Raw genomic sequence first — 17653 nt, forward strand, 5'->3', positions numbered from 1 at the left:
AAACTTATCTGTTGCAACTATTTCCAAGAAACGTAAGAGTAGTCCTGAGCTAGTGTACTGAGTTATCATGGTGACAGTACCTAGTTAGGGCAGGAAGTTTGCAAATAGATTTTGAGGAAAGTCTGACTTCATGTATTGAATTATATTTACTTTGCTCCCAAATAGATTTTTCCCCTAATGAATGTTGGATGAACACAGCTGCTCTGCTTGCAGCTTGCATAGAAATCTTTAAAAGTAATTTTGTCTGTGTGCATTTTTCTTTTTTTCTTTCTTTTTTCCTGAAATGGTAAACAAAACATAAAATTTAGGAGGCAAGAAAAGCTGGGGATAGAATTTGCGTTTCAGTACAGTATCCTGAGGCCTAGCACAGTCCTCTCAGATCATTTCCATGTTGTCCACAAGCGAACTTTACTGAGGGAACATGAGAATTTTCTTTCCACACATTGAATCCTGTGTGGCGAAAACTTAATACCATGTGTGGGTTGAGAATGTCTTTTTGCATTAGCTTAAAAAGTTTTGGAAAAGAGCACTTTCATGTTCATCGTGAAGTAACTGCTTCTAGTAAAAAAACAAACACACCCACACCCTTCTCCCCCCCCCCCGCCCCCCCCAAACTGTACAATTTTTTCAGAGGTGGTCTATGTTCTTAATTTAAAATTACTAAGTTATGTAGATTTGGCTGCTTCAAATTGAGCTGGTAAGACCAAGATCTCTTTCAGCTTAGATTTTGAAGAAAAAAGTTTCTCAATTAAGAAGCAAAGAAGTTAATTTAAAAAAAAAGTTATTTGTGATTCTTCTAATGGGCACGTTCTAGAGGACTGATGAGTTTATTTTCCAAAGACAGTAAAAGGATTTTGAAACTATGTGAAGTCCTCAGACTCCACTTCATGATTCAGTAAGACAAGACCTCAGTGACAACTGGTAACTCATCACCTCCTTGAAGCCGAAATTGCCAAGTCCAAATTCAAACAAAGCCTGTTTTTTGGAGAAGAGTGGTTGCCTTGCTGTGTGTATTTCCAAGTATTAGCATACGCTAGCCAGCTTTCTTCAGAGGTGTCTTACAAATTTGAGCCCCTTTTTTCCACAGCTTGTGAGAACAAGCTTTCAGTTGGTCATTTCAAATGTAAAAATCTGTCAAGCCTTGGTGACTGATGACGTAGCACTCTTGGTTCCTGGATGAGCATTGGTCTAATAACATGCTTTGTATCATTTTTACCATGGATTTAAGGTAGCTTCAACAAAAACAATCTCTGCCACGTTAAGTAACTGTGATCTTGGTTTACGCGATAAGCCTTCCTAACAGGCTTTTGGTCTGTTCGTTTCCTCCTTGGGGAACACATGAACCGCTGCTGAAGTCGGCTCGCGGAGACACTGGTGATGAGTTCTGCCCTGGAAGTAACACAACCTGAGGAAACGCTTTTGCTATTCCTTTACGAGGGGGGGAAAAAAGTGTATTAACTAACAGTGATTATAGGAAGATGATTTAATTCTCCCTGAGAAAGAGGCCAAGAAGCTTGCGGGAGTGATTTTTGCTGAAATGCTAAGTTGTATAAATGTTTGAGTACAGCTATTATGGTTGCTCAAAGCCTCTCTGTTTATGAACAGTCAAGATAACTGTACACTTTTGTAGGAAAAAGACAAATACTTAAAGTAAATGTGAACCAAAATGTTTTTAAACTCGCCTCCTGAGTTCTCACATATTAACAATTCTAATGACAAATAGTTTAGTGGAGCAGCAAGAGAAAGTATGTCTAAATGGCTTTTTATACTATGAGTTAGTATGCAAAATGCAAATTGGATGAGGTAAACTACACAGTTCCTTTGCCGTAATTACATTCCAGGTCACTGGCTTACTTTGCTTCAAAACCCAGCAGGAGGCCGCTACAAAAACCTCAGATTTATGAGTAGGACTTTGAGCAAGACAAACTGGGGCAGTCGGGGGAAGCGTTTCACTTTCTGGCATTGGAGGGGCAATTTTCCCTCTCATCCCTACTTCCGATTAAACCTTTGCAGACATTCTGCTGGTGTGTGGCTGTTCGTAAGCCTTCCTCTCATCATCTAGGTTTGATAGCGAAACCGAAATACTGACGCCATCGTCCCTCGAAGCTGAAAGCAGTTGCTGATGACCATGGTTGTTTTTTTCCTGTGTCACCGAGCAGTTGGTTCCCCAACCTCTCGGAGAGGTGCTCCTGCTGGCAGTAGCAGCCCGGGTTCCCTTCTCAATGTTCCAGCCAGAGAAAGCCTGCTTTCGGGGCCTCATCCTTCTCCCCGTACGCACCCACGTGCACGTGGTCCCGTGTGACGAGGACAGTGGCAGTTCCCAGCTCTGTTAGCACAGGTTTGGTTATTTGGGCAGCAATAGCTGACCGAGCAGCTGTTCCCCATTTGCTTTAGTAAACTGTCATTGGTGGTGGTGGGGGGGGGATTCGGCAAGCTGGTCCTGCTGCCTAATGCCCTGAGATGTGCTCACTGAGACCAGTTCAGGTTTGTGAGGGCAGAGTAAAGGACCTGCTCTGGGGACTTAGGCGAGTCCCCCGTATCCTGCAGAGTGCTGTGAGTTTCATCAGCTGTCAAACAACAGGCTTTATTTTAGCAGCAGCAATTTAAATTAATGATGTCCGATTCCTGGTTTTGCAGTGTCCTTTCTTAGAGTGGCATCTCCTTGTGTATGCCTTCACACTTTGTATGCTAGCCAATGTATGGTCTTAAGTGTTTCCTTCTATTCCTGCTTAGTTATGCTTAAGATTTAAGGGAAGCTGTTTTCAAGCACATATCCTTCATTTTTAGGTTTCTGCATATCCAGAATATGAATGAAATATAGGAGAAAATAAAGCTGATTGCTTTCTTCATCTTTTACTATTTTTGGTAAAAACATTCCATTGAATAATTTTATGGTGTTTCAGCTTAAGTTGCGTTGTTCTTTACACAGCTGAATGTGATGCATCTAGCTATCTAGGAATTTTCTACTACTTAAAATGCCTAGAAATTAATTAGAGTATCTATTAAATCAGTTAACTTGGCAATACTCTATATGAAACTTCCATTTAAAAAAAATATCATCATCAGTATGAATACTACTGATCTGAAGTATAATAGAATGATATCCGTTTGGAGGTTGGCAACATTTGGCTTTTTGTAGCCAACACGGTTCCCTTGTGCAAAGTAAATAGTTCTGTTGTAATTAAAATTAATGATTGTTTTAGTCCTAATAATACATTTCACTGAACAAATTTTTCTTTCTGCGATACTGTAAAGGAAAAGTGCCGACAATTCAGAGAGGATTAAAAAACAGCTTGCAAGTATAATATATCCATGACCCCTTTCTTCCCTTTCTTGCTGGGGTGGAGATGAAGATATTTGAAACATAGACAGTGTGGGGGAAAAGAAAAAAAAAAAAAAAGAAAAAGTCTTCAGGAGTCTCAGTTCTCCCTCAAAGAAGGGTGAGTGGGCAGAGGAACCAAAAATAGTATTTTGGGACGGATTCTTTCAAAAATCTATCCAAATGCTTTTAAAGCTTAATGCTGCAAATGTTTGTGAATGAGAGTGCATCACAAACTTTTCCTGTGGTTTTTCTGACAATGAAGCTTCATGTGTGTTTTAGAGAGATCAGCTCTAGCAGTGATCTCTAAACAATGCCTTCATGTTGTGGACATGTTGCTGTGTCCAGTCATGCAGTAGGTCTCTGGAAAGGGGAGACACAGGAGGGGATTCTGATCCACCTTGTCTTTTTCTTCCTATGTAGTTCAGTAAAGTGGTTGCTGAGATAGCACAGGAGAGGATTTCTGCCATTAAGGTACGTGTTGGTAAAGTCTGGGCCATTTGCATTCCTCTGCATGGAGGTGACTTGAGAAGCAGCTTTCAGAAAAATAAATGATATGAACCCTTCCTTTGTAAGGACCCAGGCACTTAAGACAATTGGTCAGTTAGAGAGGGTGGATCAAGATGGAGAGCCTGCTTAAATAAGATCCTGCATATTTTAGGTTTTTCCCCTGATTACAGGGTGGAGGGTTCAATGCAGTTTTAATGAGATTAAGATGTGCTGGACTTTAAAATGATGTGCATTGGAGGGGAGTGGTTTTATTTTTCTTGGTGTTTTTTTTTTTTTTTTAATTTGTTTTTAGATGCTATTATTGGACATGGATGGAGGGTGGAACAGTTTCAGTTGTTCTCCTTTTTTCAAAGTAAACAGTTTAAATACAATGTCTCTGTAGCCACAATATTTTTTCTGATGGTAGAGAAAGCATTCATTTCTATGGCAGAAAAATGAAATACTATTATGTTCTGACCTCAATCAATATACTTAAACAGACTTTCTCGTGCTGTGTATTATACTGAATGCTGTCCAGCTGGAGTGCTCTTCTCTCTTGGTCTTGAGAGGTCTTGGATTCAAATGCCAGTAAAGAAGGTGCTCAGCTTTTCAGGATGGGGTCCTTGGATATGTAGATGGGCACTTCAGACTCTTCTGTGTATTTTCACTGAGAGGAGAAAGGTTTGACAAGCAGCCCCAGCTTCAATTTGATCCTGCCAATGTTGTACAAAGTATTCGTGGTGGGTATTTACAGATCCCTTTCTAAAATTGTCATGAACCAGGGTTAAAGTGGTGCTCTGATGAATTTTCAAGTTCCTGGGGTTGTTTTTAGCACACTCACTTTCCTGTCAAAGCTGAATTTATGAACTTGTTTTGATTTCTCCTTGATAACTTCCTGACTTAAAAGAGGTTTCAGGAACTCTAAATCAGCCTGTGTAGTTGTAAAACTGGACCTTTTTGTACAGGGGTTTTTTTCTCTTGCTATGGATGTGGAAATTTTCAACATTTTTCTTATAGGGATGTGTAGCATGAAACAAGAAACCTTGGAGTGTACTCAGCCTTATGAGCTAGCACTTGCGATTGTCCTTTTGCAGACCCTTGGAATGCTTTGAACAGAAAACTGATGGGTTTGAGGATGACTCAGATGTGTGATAGTTGATTTAATTTAAAAAAGGAATGGAAAAAGCCTATCTCTTCTGTTTTTTTCCTCTCCTTTGTAATAAAACTGTATGACGTGCACTCCTAGACAATTCCCATATGCTATCCAGTTACTTCTAGTCTCTGCGGTAGAAAAGAGAAGAAACGGTGTCAAACTCGGTATCTGTGGGCATGAGAGAAATCTTCTCTGCCTCTGTTTCCAAGGTTAGAAGGGCATTGGGAAAATGTTCCGTTTCATGTTTCTTCATGATACATATCTCTCACTCCCCACTGTTTCCTCCTTCTCACTTTATAAAATCAGCTTTCATTCCCTTGTCTTTGTTTTTTTCCTCAGGAATGGGGTCTGAAGTACAGAGTTGTGGTACAAGTTGCTTTTTACTGTTGTATATTTTCATGTGTTGACATGCAAGTTTAATGTAATATAACCTTTGTCATGTAAACTTAAAAAAAGCAAACACTTGAATGACAGAAGTTGATTTAGAGCGAATCAAAGCGTGCATGTTCTTCAGCAACAAAACAAGATTGTCAGCTACAAGCAGGCAGAAATCAGGGTAGTGAAGCTTTCCAAGGGTAGCTGCTGATCCTGCCTCTCCTTTTCCATCATCCAGGCTTCTGTGTGATTCTTTGAAGCTGCTCTTGCTGATAAGAGAGAAGTGAAAAAGAAGGGCTGTTACGGGTGTTGTTAGGAACAGGCTTTAGCTACTATGGAGTTGTAGGAGGGAGGGGGGAAAAGGCAACCAGAGAGAGTTCTCCTGCCATATTGCAGCTCTCTCTTTCAGCTGAAGATGTACTCCGTGCCACTTACTGAACCCAAAGCTGCAAAACAAAAAGGCTCTTGCTTTGACTAGCTATTTGTAAAACAGGTTTGTATAAACAAACTACATAAAATTGCATGCACGCAAAAATATTGGCTACTGTTACGTGGGGAAAGCAGCCAAGGTATAGATAGAAAATGTATGAACTGAGTTTACCTAGCAAGTTATGAGCAGATTGGCTGATATGATGAGGTAAGATTGGCTTATAGGGACATTGCCCCAGCCAGAATTCCTTCTAGTCATAGCGTGGAAATCTCGTGTTGATGAAGCTGAATGTTAAATGTTTAGTGTTTAAGACTGTCAGATAATTCTCTCCAGCTAATGTGCTCATGCTGTTTCTTCTGTGTTTTGTATTTTGCTGTCTTTGTGCAACTTTAAAGCAGTCACTCAATTTCTACCTATTGGTTCCTTTTTTTTTTTTTTTTTAATTATTAGGTAATGCAGCTTTTGTTTGTAGGTGTTGACATTTCCAAATCCAGCATTCTGGCCTTCTTTTTGCAGTGCTAAATTTTGGAGGGACTTGGCCAGACAGCATATACATCTTTATTGTTCTGTATCACAATTACTTGGGATTTTTTAAACTAGACCTAATCGAGATGTGCTAGTAATAGCCTTGCAATACTGTACAGAATTGTTTTGACATAAGCTGCTTATCAGCTGGGTCCTGTGATAAAACTTGAGTTTAGATTTTGATCTATACAATAGTGCTGGTACAGTAGTCTATTGTGGGAAGTGTCATACTTAAAATGCTTTACCTTTACAAGGATTTAGATTACCATATACTTTTAGATATGTTGTAGAATACCTGACTTGTTTCTTCTGATGAAAGAGCAAGGAGAAAATCATTGTACTTGGAACTTGAATACATTTAACACACAAAATAGTTTAGTCGTCTGGCAGTTGGCGGAATATTAGTCTAGAATACATTGAAAGATGGCATTTGTGTTATATATGAAGTTCATATGAAACAATCCTTGACCTAGTGTGCATATTTTTTCCTCTGTAGCTTTTTTTTAAACAGTTGACTACCCACATCTTCCATCCTCAGGGCAAGGCAGGTAGGGGTTTGCTCAACTTTTGCTGGTAAGGAGCACGGGTTTCTATCTTTCCTGTCGTAGTACTAAAACATATAGATGAACTTCTGCCAGGGGCTGTCGTTGTTCCTTCTCAGAGGAGTGTACGTTCAAGTAGTTATTTTGAGCTTACATTGCTGTGGTTCATGTTGAACATCTAACACTGATAAAACCTGAAAGCCGCTGTTAACTTCAGTGCAATTTTGCTCTTGAATTCCATCAAGACTCCAGCTTTGCCTAAAACAGTTGGTTAGCTCAGAGCTTTTGCCAATACAGCAGTTGCTTTAGACAGGGTAAGTATCCTTTGGGATGCCAGGGATTTTACTATTCTTGTGGCTTTATTGTGCATTGGGAGTATAACAAGTAGAATTCAATTTTGCATGACTTCACAAAAATAAATGTGCGTTTCCAGCATTCTGTTCAGCTATGCTTTATGGGGGCTGAGTTGGGGAGAAAGGGGAAGGATCAGCTGAGCATTCATTGAGTCCCATCCTACAGAAGTTGTATATGCTCTTACACAAGTTGTGGTACTACTGGCAAGTTTGTAAGGCGTAGCTTTTTGGCCCCATCTATTCAATTTGCACCGCTTTAATATCAGTGCATATAACTAAAACTGTTCAGAAAGTTGAGTTTCCCAAGGCCATCTTAATAAGGGATAATTTGAAATGTGTTGCTAAAGTATTCTTTTTAAGAAATATATGTAAGGGATGTGATCAGATACTAGCACAAATCTCAGCATAAGACTAATTCTGTTTTAAATTTACTGTGAGCAAAAATACTTGGGTAGAAGCTGTCACTGAAGAATTTCTTCAGTAGCTTCCTTAAATGAATCCCAAGTTCAAGATCAGAAAGTTGGTTTAGGTAGTACTTCCTGGAAGCCTCTAGACCAATATTGCAGCTTTTTCCAACTTTGTTAAAGCACAGGAGGAAGATGACATTTTTTCTTGATGGTTCCTTCTCAGGATATTTCAGTAATTTTTTCCTTGCAGAGGTGGCATATGGTGGTTTCCCAAAGGATTTGGTATTCAGTTTTGCTACTGAAGAGCAGGCAACTCTCTCCCCTTTATGAGCTTTCTCCAAAATGAAGTATTCGGGCATAACAACAGAATTCAGCCTGCACCCCACTGTATTTTTAACACAAGCAGAAGTCAGGACATCAAGGGTGCCTTGAGAGCCTTGTTGTTTTGCTGAAATAAACAAACCTGCCTGCATGTAACTTGTTTGAATTTCCTGCAGGCAAGTGAGGTGGTTGGGAATGCGTAGGGCTGAGAGTCTGAATGTGAAGGACCTGTGTTTCAGCATCAGGAGTTAGGGATAGATGGGATGAAGAGTTTAAGAACAGGTGGGTTTTCAATTTGTTGGAGGTGGGTTGTGTTTCTGGGGTTTTGCTTATACATGCTGTATTCAACTGTAACACCTATCAAAATACACTGGAGCAGCTAGATCTGGAATTCACTTGTTACAATCAGAACAGTTGGATTCCAAGGTTTTGGGTTTGCTGCCACTACATAGTAATCCAGATGAACTTCCAGGGTGCTTGCTTGCTTTTAATTGCAAGTAGGGTTCTCTTCACCACTACATATCCTACTTTAGTCTGTTGCCTTTATTAAGTTGTCCTAGTGTAGAAGTCGTGCCGGTTAACAATGTCTCTTAAATGAATTCTGCTGAATCACTGTTAGGTTTTTCTTCAGAAGATTTTGGCTTATGCAGGTTGATATTTGGCTTTTGACAGTAAAGCTATTGCATCTATTTTCCACTGAGAAATATGTGACACTTGATAGAAAAGCTTTTCAGAAAAAGTAATTTTTGTTACATTTTGCTTACGGTATCTTTTTAAGTGTTGATACCATGGTTTTAGGGCTCCTGTGTGGAGGTGGTGAGTCTTGTGAGAACAAGGTCCAAGGAATGATCAAGTGAACAAATGCTGAACTCTGTCTCAGTGGGAGGAAAAGAGAGGGATGTTTTCTGCATTATGGGATTCATACAAACCTTTCCTCCAGTGAGGATTTAATGTAAGTGGAAGGCAGGATTATTGCTATAAAACTGGTAACTATGTTTTATAGCATCCCATCATACAGTGATAATGCCTGTCTTTAAGGATGATCTTCCTGTAAAGTAGCAATATGTTTCACAGAGACTAAAGGCTTGTCTGTCTGCTACTGTGCCAGTTTTGTCTCGTAGTGAATGTTTCTTTAAAGAAAAAGATGACTTAACACAGTTCAGTAAAATCCAACATTTGTGGTCGTCTTTTGTTTCTCAGGTGAAAAGATAACAGCCTTCATGTAGTAGAGCTTGAACTGCTAATTCCTAAAAGAAACTTAAACTACTTCAGAGCTTCTCCCAGCCCCCATAACAATACGGAGTGCAGCAAAATCGAGGAGTATGACAAGTAAAGTGCATGCTAATAGTTACATGTCCATAAGAACAGCATAATGGTGACTGAATCCCTCTTCCACAGAGCAATACAGAATCAATCGGCAGCCTTGTATTAAATCTTACAGGAATTTTTAAGAGTCTAAGCAGATTTGAGTGCAAAATTTCAACGGTTGTTTTTGGAATGGTTTGTCAGGTGAAATTTTGCTATATGTATACTTGGTCTGCTACCTTTGCAAAAGCATTCTTGGTTGGTTGCTGGTAGAGGTGAATCCTTGGTCTTAGTTGAACATAAAACCTGCTAATTCTGTGCCTTTATTCTTAAATTGCGACAGTGTGGACCTTCACAAGGAAAAATACTTTTAATAAGCATGTAACTCTAAGTAGGCTTTCTTCATAAGTTTAAAATAAAACTGAGAGCAGTACAATAGTTTCAGAGTTTTTACTTGTGCTTTCTGCTTCCTTTGCTGCTCTCTCTCTTTTTTAAGTGCAACTTGCTGCTTTATTTTTGTACATCTCGTTGCTGTAGGCCTTCCCTGAAGTCATCACCGCTGTCCTTCGTTTGACAAGAATGCAAGGGGAAGCGGCCTTAAATGACTGAGAAGCTTCAAAAACATTGCAGGCAGTAGCTTCATCTGTACTTGATGAAAGGGTTTGGGCAAAAGTAGAAATCTGCCGAACGGTCTGGCAGCGAGGGTTCAGCGACAGCTATGGCGGCACAGTTCCCCGACGGGCGGGCGAAGGCGCTCGAAGGCTTTCAGTGTTTTGAGCGACTGAGGCCTCTTTGCGCTTAGGTTTAGGCAAGGCCAGGGCTGAGCCTTGATTTTTCAGGTTTGCAGGCGAGGCGGGTGTGAGGTGATCCCGACCTCAGCTCGGAGGGACGGAGGGGACGGCGCTGGCGCCCGCCCTGCTGATTCCGCCCGGTTGGCTGGGAAAGAGCCCGGCTTTCCTTGGTGGGTTCGGACCGAAGCCTTCAACAGTGGCTGGCGGCTTGGGGGTTTTGTTTTTCTCCAGTGCACACAAGGCTTGCTGTTCACAGGATGTTAGCGTGTGAAATAGCTTATTTCTGAAACGGCTTGCCGAAAGCCGTGGGTGGGTTTAATTACATATCCTCTCCAGCAGCAGCCACCGTGTTACAGCTCTGGCCCCTACGTGCCATTCCTCTGCTCTCCACGCTGAACTGCTCCCCGTGAGCTGTCCCTGAGGCCTCTCGGCCAGAAAGAGACGCAAGAAATTAAACCGGGCTGGTTTGTCTGAAAGGGCTCGGGGACAGCTTAGGAGGAGCAGCTGATGCAGTAGGGTTGAGGCAATGCTGGCCTCGGGCCTGGGGCCCAGCAGCGCGCAGATGAGGATGACGACCTCTGTAGCTGGCCCAGCTGCAGCAGGAAAAGGACATCCCTAAATTAGGCACTCGGAGTCATTCAGTCAGTTCTGAAAAGCCTCAAACTTAGACATTATTCCTACTGAATAACTTAAGCCTCTCTTACCACTGGTGAATACCCGAGACGGCTCAGGGCGGGCAGTCTCTCCAGCTGGCCGGGCTGGCTGCGCCATGCAGGTCTCGGAGAATTTTTAGTTTTCATTCCGTCGGACCAATATTAGTAATAAAAATAAGACCCGCTGCACAGAAGTGAATGCGTTTCTTATGTCAACACTTTTCTCCGCTCTTATTTTGGTAATGTCTTAAATTGTTCTTTAGAGGCAGACTTTATTGGCTGTACTTTTCAAACAGGGGGGAATAATAAGTACTTGCAACTTAATCAGCCGTATAGCTGCAGAGAGTTTTTTTCCTGAGTACTTTTATGTCCCATAATGAGCTGGTATTTTATAACTTCTCATGGTAATGTATTCCATATGCCTTCCATCTCTGGGATAAAGAGCTTTACTCCAGAATCCAAAGCAAGTGGCTGTGGGTATTTATTTAATAAGGTTTGAAGTCTTTGCACTAGGCGGGTTGTCAGTACGTTGCATACCCGGAGCTTCCTCGGGCTGCTCGTGGTGAGGTCTTAGTTCTTTAACATGATGGAAAGATTGCTGGCGTCCCATCTGTGCATCTTGCGAAGCAGGGTAGCGTTCGTGGTTCCAATGACAGTCCCCCCCATTTCAGTCAAATTCCCTGCTTTTCTCTGTCCTTGTTCTGAATACCACTAGTTTCCCTCCAGGACTTGGGACAAGCTAAAACTGAGAGGAATTCAACCATGAATGTCAAGATAGCCAAATGAGTGGTCTGCTCTTAATTCCTTGAGGCATCTCCTCTAATGCCTCGCACGGAACAAAAGTCCCGTTGTGGGGGTGCTTAGGAGTTGCTGTAGTCTTGGAGTCCTGACAGGAATGAAAAATAATCTTTTTATGGTTTCTTGCTAAAATACTCAAAACTGCTCTGGTTGGGCTTAGCATTTGAAAAACTTTTTATGCTATGCAGCTATCCTAGATGTTCTGGCGTATTTGCCTCCACTCTGATCGAGGCAACAATAATTATCTTGTAAGTTTTTGGCAGGAATCAAATTTATGTTCAAGTCACAAAGGATCATCACTACCATTTTATCTGCATGAGTGTTGGCTTCAGTATAATATCACAGGCACCTGTGAAAACTCAACTGCTGCCTTCGGGTATAGTTAAATCTGAAGAAAAATCTGAATGTGAATCCTGAAGAATCAGGAGTCTTCTAAATTTTGAACAGGAGGTCTGCGAGGCAGATTGAGGAACATAATTTCAGAACTGCTGATGCTTTTACTGAAAACAGTGCTTTCACTGGCACTGGTAGGTTACCTCAAAAATAACTGATTTTTTGGTGGTGACGCTATAGTTGTGCCATAAATTGTGGTCTTTGATCCTTAGCCTTAAGTTGCTCTGGTGAAGTCCAGATTGCCCCATGCATCCCTCCTGTAAACTTGGAAGGCAAAGGTCATTTGCCTTCTCATTTGATTATTATCCAGGCCATAGGAAAGGCTGGTACGCTTCTGAGCCTTTCCCTTCTCCTCCGTTCCCCAGCCTGTCCGGGACGAGCCCTCTTGCCGGAGCCCTGCTGTGGGGCTGTCCGAGACCTCCCTGAAGTGAGGAACAGCCAGTGTTAGGATTGCTTCACAGTTTCCAAGTCCCATCCCGCTTCTGCTGTGGCAGAGCTTGCTGTCATTTAAACTTCACCTGCTTTTATGCTCTCCTGGCAGCAAATACCTGAGCTCTTTAAAGCTGCAGTCTGTCCACGCTTATCTTGCCATAGGCAAGGCTGCTGCTTGTCAAACAGCTTTTGCTCGCGGTTACCTGCAAAACTTCTGCAGATTTATGAATCTGGTTCCGCAACTAGTTGATATGTCCTTGAATAACCTCTACTTAAAATCAAAACAAGCCATCGGCTTTTGGCTTCCCCTCCCCCCACCCCTGCTTGCATGATAGTAGAACACTGTGATACTATCAAATCTCAGTGATTACAACCCTTTAGCAGAAAGAATAGTGAATATCTGAGCAGATTGCATCTCAGGCAACAACATGTGATCCAATATTAAACATGGGTTTTTCAAGTTACAGAATCAGAGAATCGTGGAAGAGCCCAGGCTGGAAGGGACCTCGAAAGATCATCTGGTCCAAACAGATGGTTGGTTATGTAGTGAGGTAGACAAGAATAGGAAGAGAGAAACCATTTGCTTTAATGAAATAGGTCCAGTACGTCATTTCTCTATGTTCTCATCAGGAACCTTTTAGCTTTAACATAGCAAGGGGTAGTATTACTTGCTGGGAAAAAGCACCTTAAATCCTTAGAGTTTGAATGGGCTGTTGTTTAATTTTTTATGTTTGCAGGAATAACTGAAGATTCTTACCCCAGTAATTTTCCCATCAAATCTGAAGTTTGAGAGAAAGTACAGTTCATACCTAGCATGAATACTTCCAGTGATAGCTCTGTTCCAGCTTTTCTAGTAAACATTTACTGATGATACGAATTGTTACTGTGACTCGTGACATACGACCTCTGTGAATTTATATGAAATTTGAAGAACTGCCTTTTAGAGACTTCAGAGTGGTTTTATGGGTCCAGCTGTGCCTAACTTCATGTAGCTAGTCCAAGAGGGTCTGGTCCTAGAAAGCAGGTTTCTCAGGCTTCTGATTTTTTTTTTTTATTTTTTTCACTGTAATTTTTCTGAACGCTAGTTTTTCAGCACCCTTTGTGGAGTGTGGACATCCAGTATGGTAGTCCGCTACTCTAGGTACCACTAGATTAGGCCGGGTAATGTTACTTCTGTATTGCTCCTGAATGCTGTCGTGTTTTCTGCCAAGCCTCTTGTCTGCAGCACTGTAGCAGGACCTCATCCTCTTTGTTATCCACCGTAATCCCGAAGAACTTCTGGTGTTTTCCAGGATACAGGTCTGCCTGTATTAAGTGTGAATTATGCCCTTTGTTCCTGGATGGGTAAAGTTGCATTTGGCTATATTAAAATGCTAAATGAGCTTGGCTTCCCAAGGGATTGAGGTTGTGCTTTGCAATCCTAAGGGGTTTAATCAGCAGTGGGTTGTTCTTTTGCAGTGAAGTTAGCATACATCAGAAACAGGCCCTGGAAGATGATGGTAAAATGTCATTTTTGAGGTGAAACTGCCCACACTCCTGACAACTATTCCTTACACAACCATACTATAATACTTAACAGGCACTTTTTACTCCATTACAGAGATTTCATTGTTTCTGTGTGTGGTTAATTCTTTAATCAATGCTTCATGGCATGGAGTCCATTGTTCTGGACAAGCTAGGTAAATTATCAGTTAGTTTAGCAACCACATTTTTCATATTCCATATGTAAAGTTTGATTCAGCTTTTGTGTTCAGCTGAGTTGCTCTGTGTAACTCACTTGTATTCCTTATCAGGCTTTCTGTAGCTTTGCACAGAATGGATGCCCCGTTTCCCTCTATTCTGTTGGGCAAAGTGTTTATCCACAGCTTCTGTTGTTGGATTTGAATTTGCTTGGCAGTGAAATTACTGCTTTCTCGGGGTACCTATTTTTGTATTAGATGCTGATACCCTGTAGGCATTAAAGGTTCAGCCTTTTAGCTTCAAGCAACAGTGATGTTCCTGCAGATCCAAACTGGCAAGACATCGGTAGCCTAAATGCTAGTGTTTATTAGAGCAGAGCAAGGCTTGAGGGTAACTATGCCAAGTCTTGGCTCATTAAACCAGCAGGAAGATTCAAGAAGGCTGCTTTTAAAGATAAGGGCAAGAACTGGCGCAGGGTAGGCGGGGGTGAGAGAACGGCAGTGGGTAGGCCATGTGGTAGGTGTCTTCTATCTTCCCATAGATAATTTGAAGGCAAGAGCAGACTCATTGAGACAAATGAGCTGTCATACAAGCAGGAGTAATAGCAAGTTGGAGTAATAGTGTGCAGCACTTGCCACTGCTGCAGTTTAATTGGCACTGGTCTGAAATATCGGGATTAGAAGACAGGATCAGCTTTGCTTTTCTAGACTCCTAACTAGTTATTAATTCCTTAATTTTTAAGAATTTTGCTAAAGATTAGTGTAGGAAAATGAGTGATTTATCTTTTATCATGATAGCGAAGCTACTTGGAATTAATGTAGCCTTTGGTTTATTTATCCAGGAGAGCTCCCTTCCAAAGTTTCACCAACATTGGTGTTCTTACAGAAATTTGAACTGGTTTAACTTGAACATGATCACCTCTTGTTTCTGTTTGCAGAAGACTTAGTATATTTGGATAACTCAGATCTGCGCTGGACTGTTTAGGGTTTGATAGGGTAACTTGATGTGGATAAATACTTCATATTAGAATGAGTAAATCATGCTTCTTCCCATTTCTATCCTAAAAGAATGTGGTCCTGTAAGAGTAGAGACAAGATGCTTGTCTTCGTGTTGCCATTATTAATGATGGTTTCTATAGAGTAGAATCTTATTAATAGATTAGATTAGTAGCGTCTGAGCCATTTAAAGTCATTTAACAGATTTGGTCTAATTGATAGCCTTGCTAATAATCTGAATTATTATAAATAGCAAATTCATTGTAGTACAGACAAAAGAACTTCACTCTGCTTTACTCGGACTGAAGCAAGGTCTTTGAGGGGTTTCATCTAGGTTGTATCTGTTTACACTGTGGCTGAGCGTACTACTTCTGCTGTGGGGTTTGGACTGAACAGAATGGGCTGGAGAGAGTAATACTGTATTCTTTGGGAAGCTATTGAAGCTATTCAAACCATGACCTTAAGGATGGCTAGGAGAGACATGAAAGCGCAAAGGTGCGAGTGAGCATGCAGTACATCACCCCCTTTTGCAGTTACCAGTCAATGTGAACTCAACAGTAACCAATTACTTACTGTTGAGGAGGAACATTTGATTTCCAGGTCCCATAGAGAAGACCGGTACCATTAATTGGTACTTCTGTGACTACTGCAGATTATTTAGTGTGGTCTGCTCTCCGTGATACCAACCTGTCATATACTTCTATTTGTGAAAGAAGCCTGTACTGAAGCCGATACTAAATTACCTGCTTGTGTGGTACTAAATTACCTGCTTGCATGGTTTTGAAGCTGTGTTTCATTTGTTGTGCTGCGGTCTGTAGCTTGAAAACTTGCTGATGAAGTCTCAGGATGACTTGAGAGAAAAAGGCAAAGATTTTCTGTGATTAAGTGGATGCTTTTGTTTCTATTTCAGGAAAGCCCCACAGCATTGGCAGCTCCGAACGGATTCAGCTCTCAGGAATGTACAATGTTCGAAAAGGGAAAATACATTTGCCAGTCAACAGATGGACAAGACGCCAAGCTATCCTTTGTGGAACATGCCTAATTGTCTCATCAGTAAAAGAAAGCCAGACTGGAAAGATGCATGTCCTCCCTTTAATTGGTGGAAAAGTAAGATGTTTTATTTTATGTATTTGCTTGCTTAACCCCTATCTCTTTATGCAGAGAAGATTGCATTCAATTATGATGATTCTGACCCCCCCCAAAAGCTTGTTTCTGTAAATGGGCTTATCAAAGTATACAAATGACTTTTGATTATGGTCAGAGTAATATTTAACAGTTTATAATGTTTGGATTAAAATCCTAAAGAAAAGCAAGGGAAACACATTCAGTTTCTTTTTCTTGTGTGCAGTGTTAAATGTTTTATATGTGCAATAGTACACAGCCAAAGGATACATGGAGCTGTAATGTGTGTGATCTGTACCATACCTCCTCATCCAGGCTTTATCCATGCTGGGTTACTTTTAAGATCTGAAAAGTAATCAATAAGAGTGCAGACTTATTTTTAACATTGGAGTTTTTTTGGTTGTTCAGCATTGTATGAGTACTGGTCTGTTGTAAGCTAACAGCAACAAACTTTTTTACTTGTGAAAAGCTGAAACTGGACTTTTTTCTGATTGATTACATCTGAAACCTAGGACGTCCAGTCTGAACACAAGGAAAAATTTTTTGTCATGGTGAGGGTGACCAAGCACTGGCACAGGTTGCCCAGGGAAGTTGTGGCGTCTCCATCCTTATGGTCCTGGTGAGCTGGCTGTAGGTTGTCCTGCTTCAGCACCAGGATTGGGCCAGGTGATCTCCAGAGGTTCCTTCCCACCTCAGCCATACTGTGACTCCATGAAACTTTAGTGAAGACTGTAAGACCTAGTAGTGTTCCAGAACACTGTTATTGGCTTGATTAGCCAAGGTAATGGGAAGAGAATTATTAGCTTGAGGATGAATTTACACCTGAAGTAATGCTCCTTTACCTTGCATACTGATAAGTTTGATTCTTAATAGTCATTGGGAGAGAAACAAGCTTCACAATGCTATATATATGCAGGCTAGGGTTGATTCATTAATATTCTATACTAGCAATGTGGAAAGTAGTGCTGCCTTCTAGGAGCTGTTTTTCCTATCTCCTTTCATCATGATTCTTCACAGGATTCTTCAACTCTTCCCTGGAAGTACTGAAGTAGAGACATTGTCCTCTTTTTAGCAGCAGTGGGTGAACTTTGACAGTGAATTGTATTCCTGGCTGTAGCGCCCTAGAGAGGACAGGATTCAGGTCCCCCATCAGCCTTCTCTTTCAGATGAAAAAGTTTTTAATTTTTTCTTAAACTCAAAACCAGGAGAGATTGTGTACTTTTTTTTTTTAATTGCTTAATATGGAATTTCTAAGTTGTTTTTGCACAGAAATGCCTCGTGTAAGGTAAAACATACAGGCTGTGTTAAGCAGAAAGTTGACAACAAATTTTAAAAGAAAAGGAGAACCAAGCTGAGAAAAATGTACTGAGGGCTTCTGCTGACAAAGCTTGGGAGGAGGATGCTTGGCACAGAACTAAGTGTTTTTTAAATTATCGCTCAAAAAATATTCTTCCTCAACCCCATAAATACTCTGCACTTCCTGGTTTGCAAAGGCTTTCCAGAATGCAGTGCTGAGACATTGAGACCATAAGTTGTGTGGGACTTCTCGTGTATGGTAGCAGAATGATGT

At 41.0% G+C, this 17653-nt stretch overlaps 1 protein-coding gene across 1 annotated transcript in view; it reads left to right on the forward strand.

The window, feature by feature from the left end:
• PHLPP1 (PH domain and leucine rich repeat protein phosphatase 1) overlaps positions 1–17653 on the forward strand; it is a 140161-nt gene that overhangs the window by 59147 nt on the left and 63361 nt on the right. The window contains exon 2 of the mRNA XM_049823786.1: positions 15872–16068. Within this exon, the coding sequence (XP_049679743.1) occupies positions 15872–16068 (197 nt within the window). The remainder of the gene's footprint in view (positions 1–15871; positions 16069–17653) is intronic.

This window comes from Accipiter gentilis, chromosome 20 (assembly GCF_929443795.1).
Source record: "Accipiter gentilis chromosome 20, bAccGen1.1, whole genome shotgun sequence".
In the NCBI taxonomy this organism is placed as follows: domain Eukaryota; kingdom Metazoa; phylum Chordata; class Aves; order Accipitriformes; family Accipitridae; genus Astur; species Astur gentilis.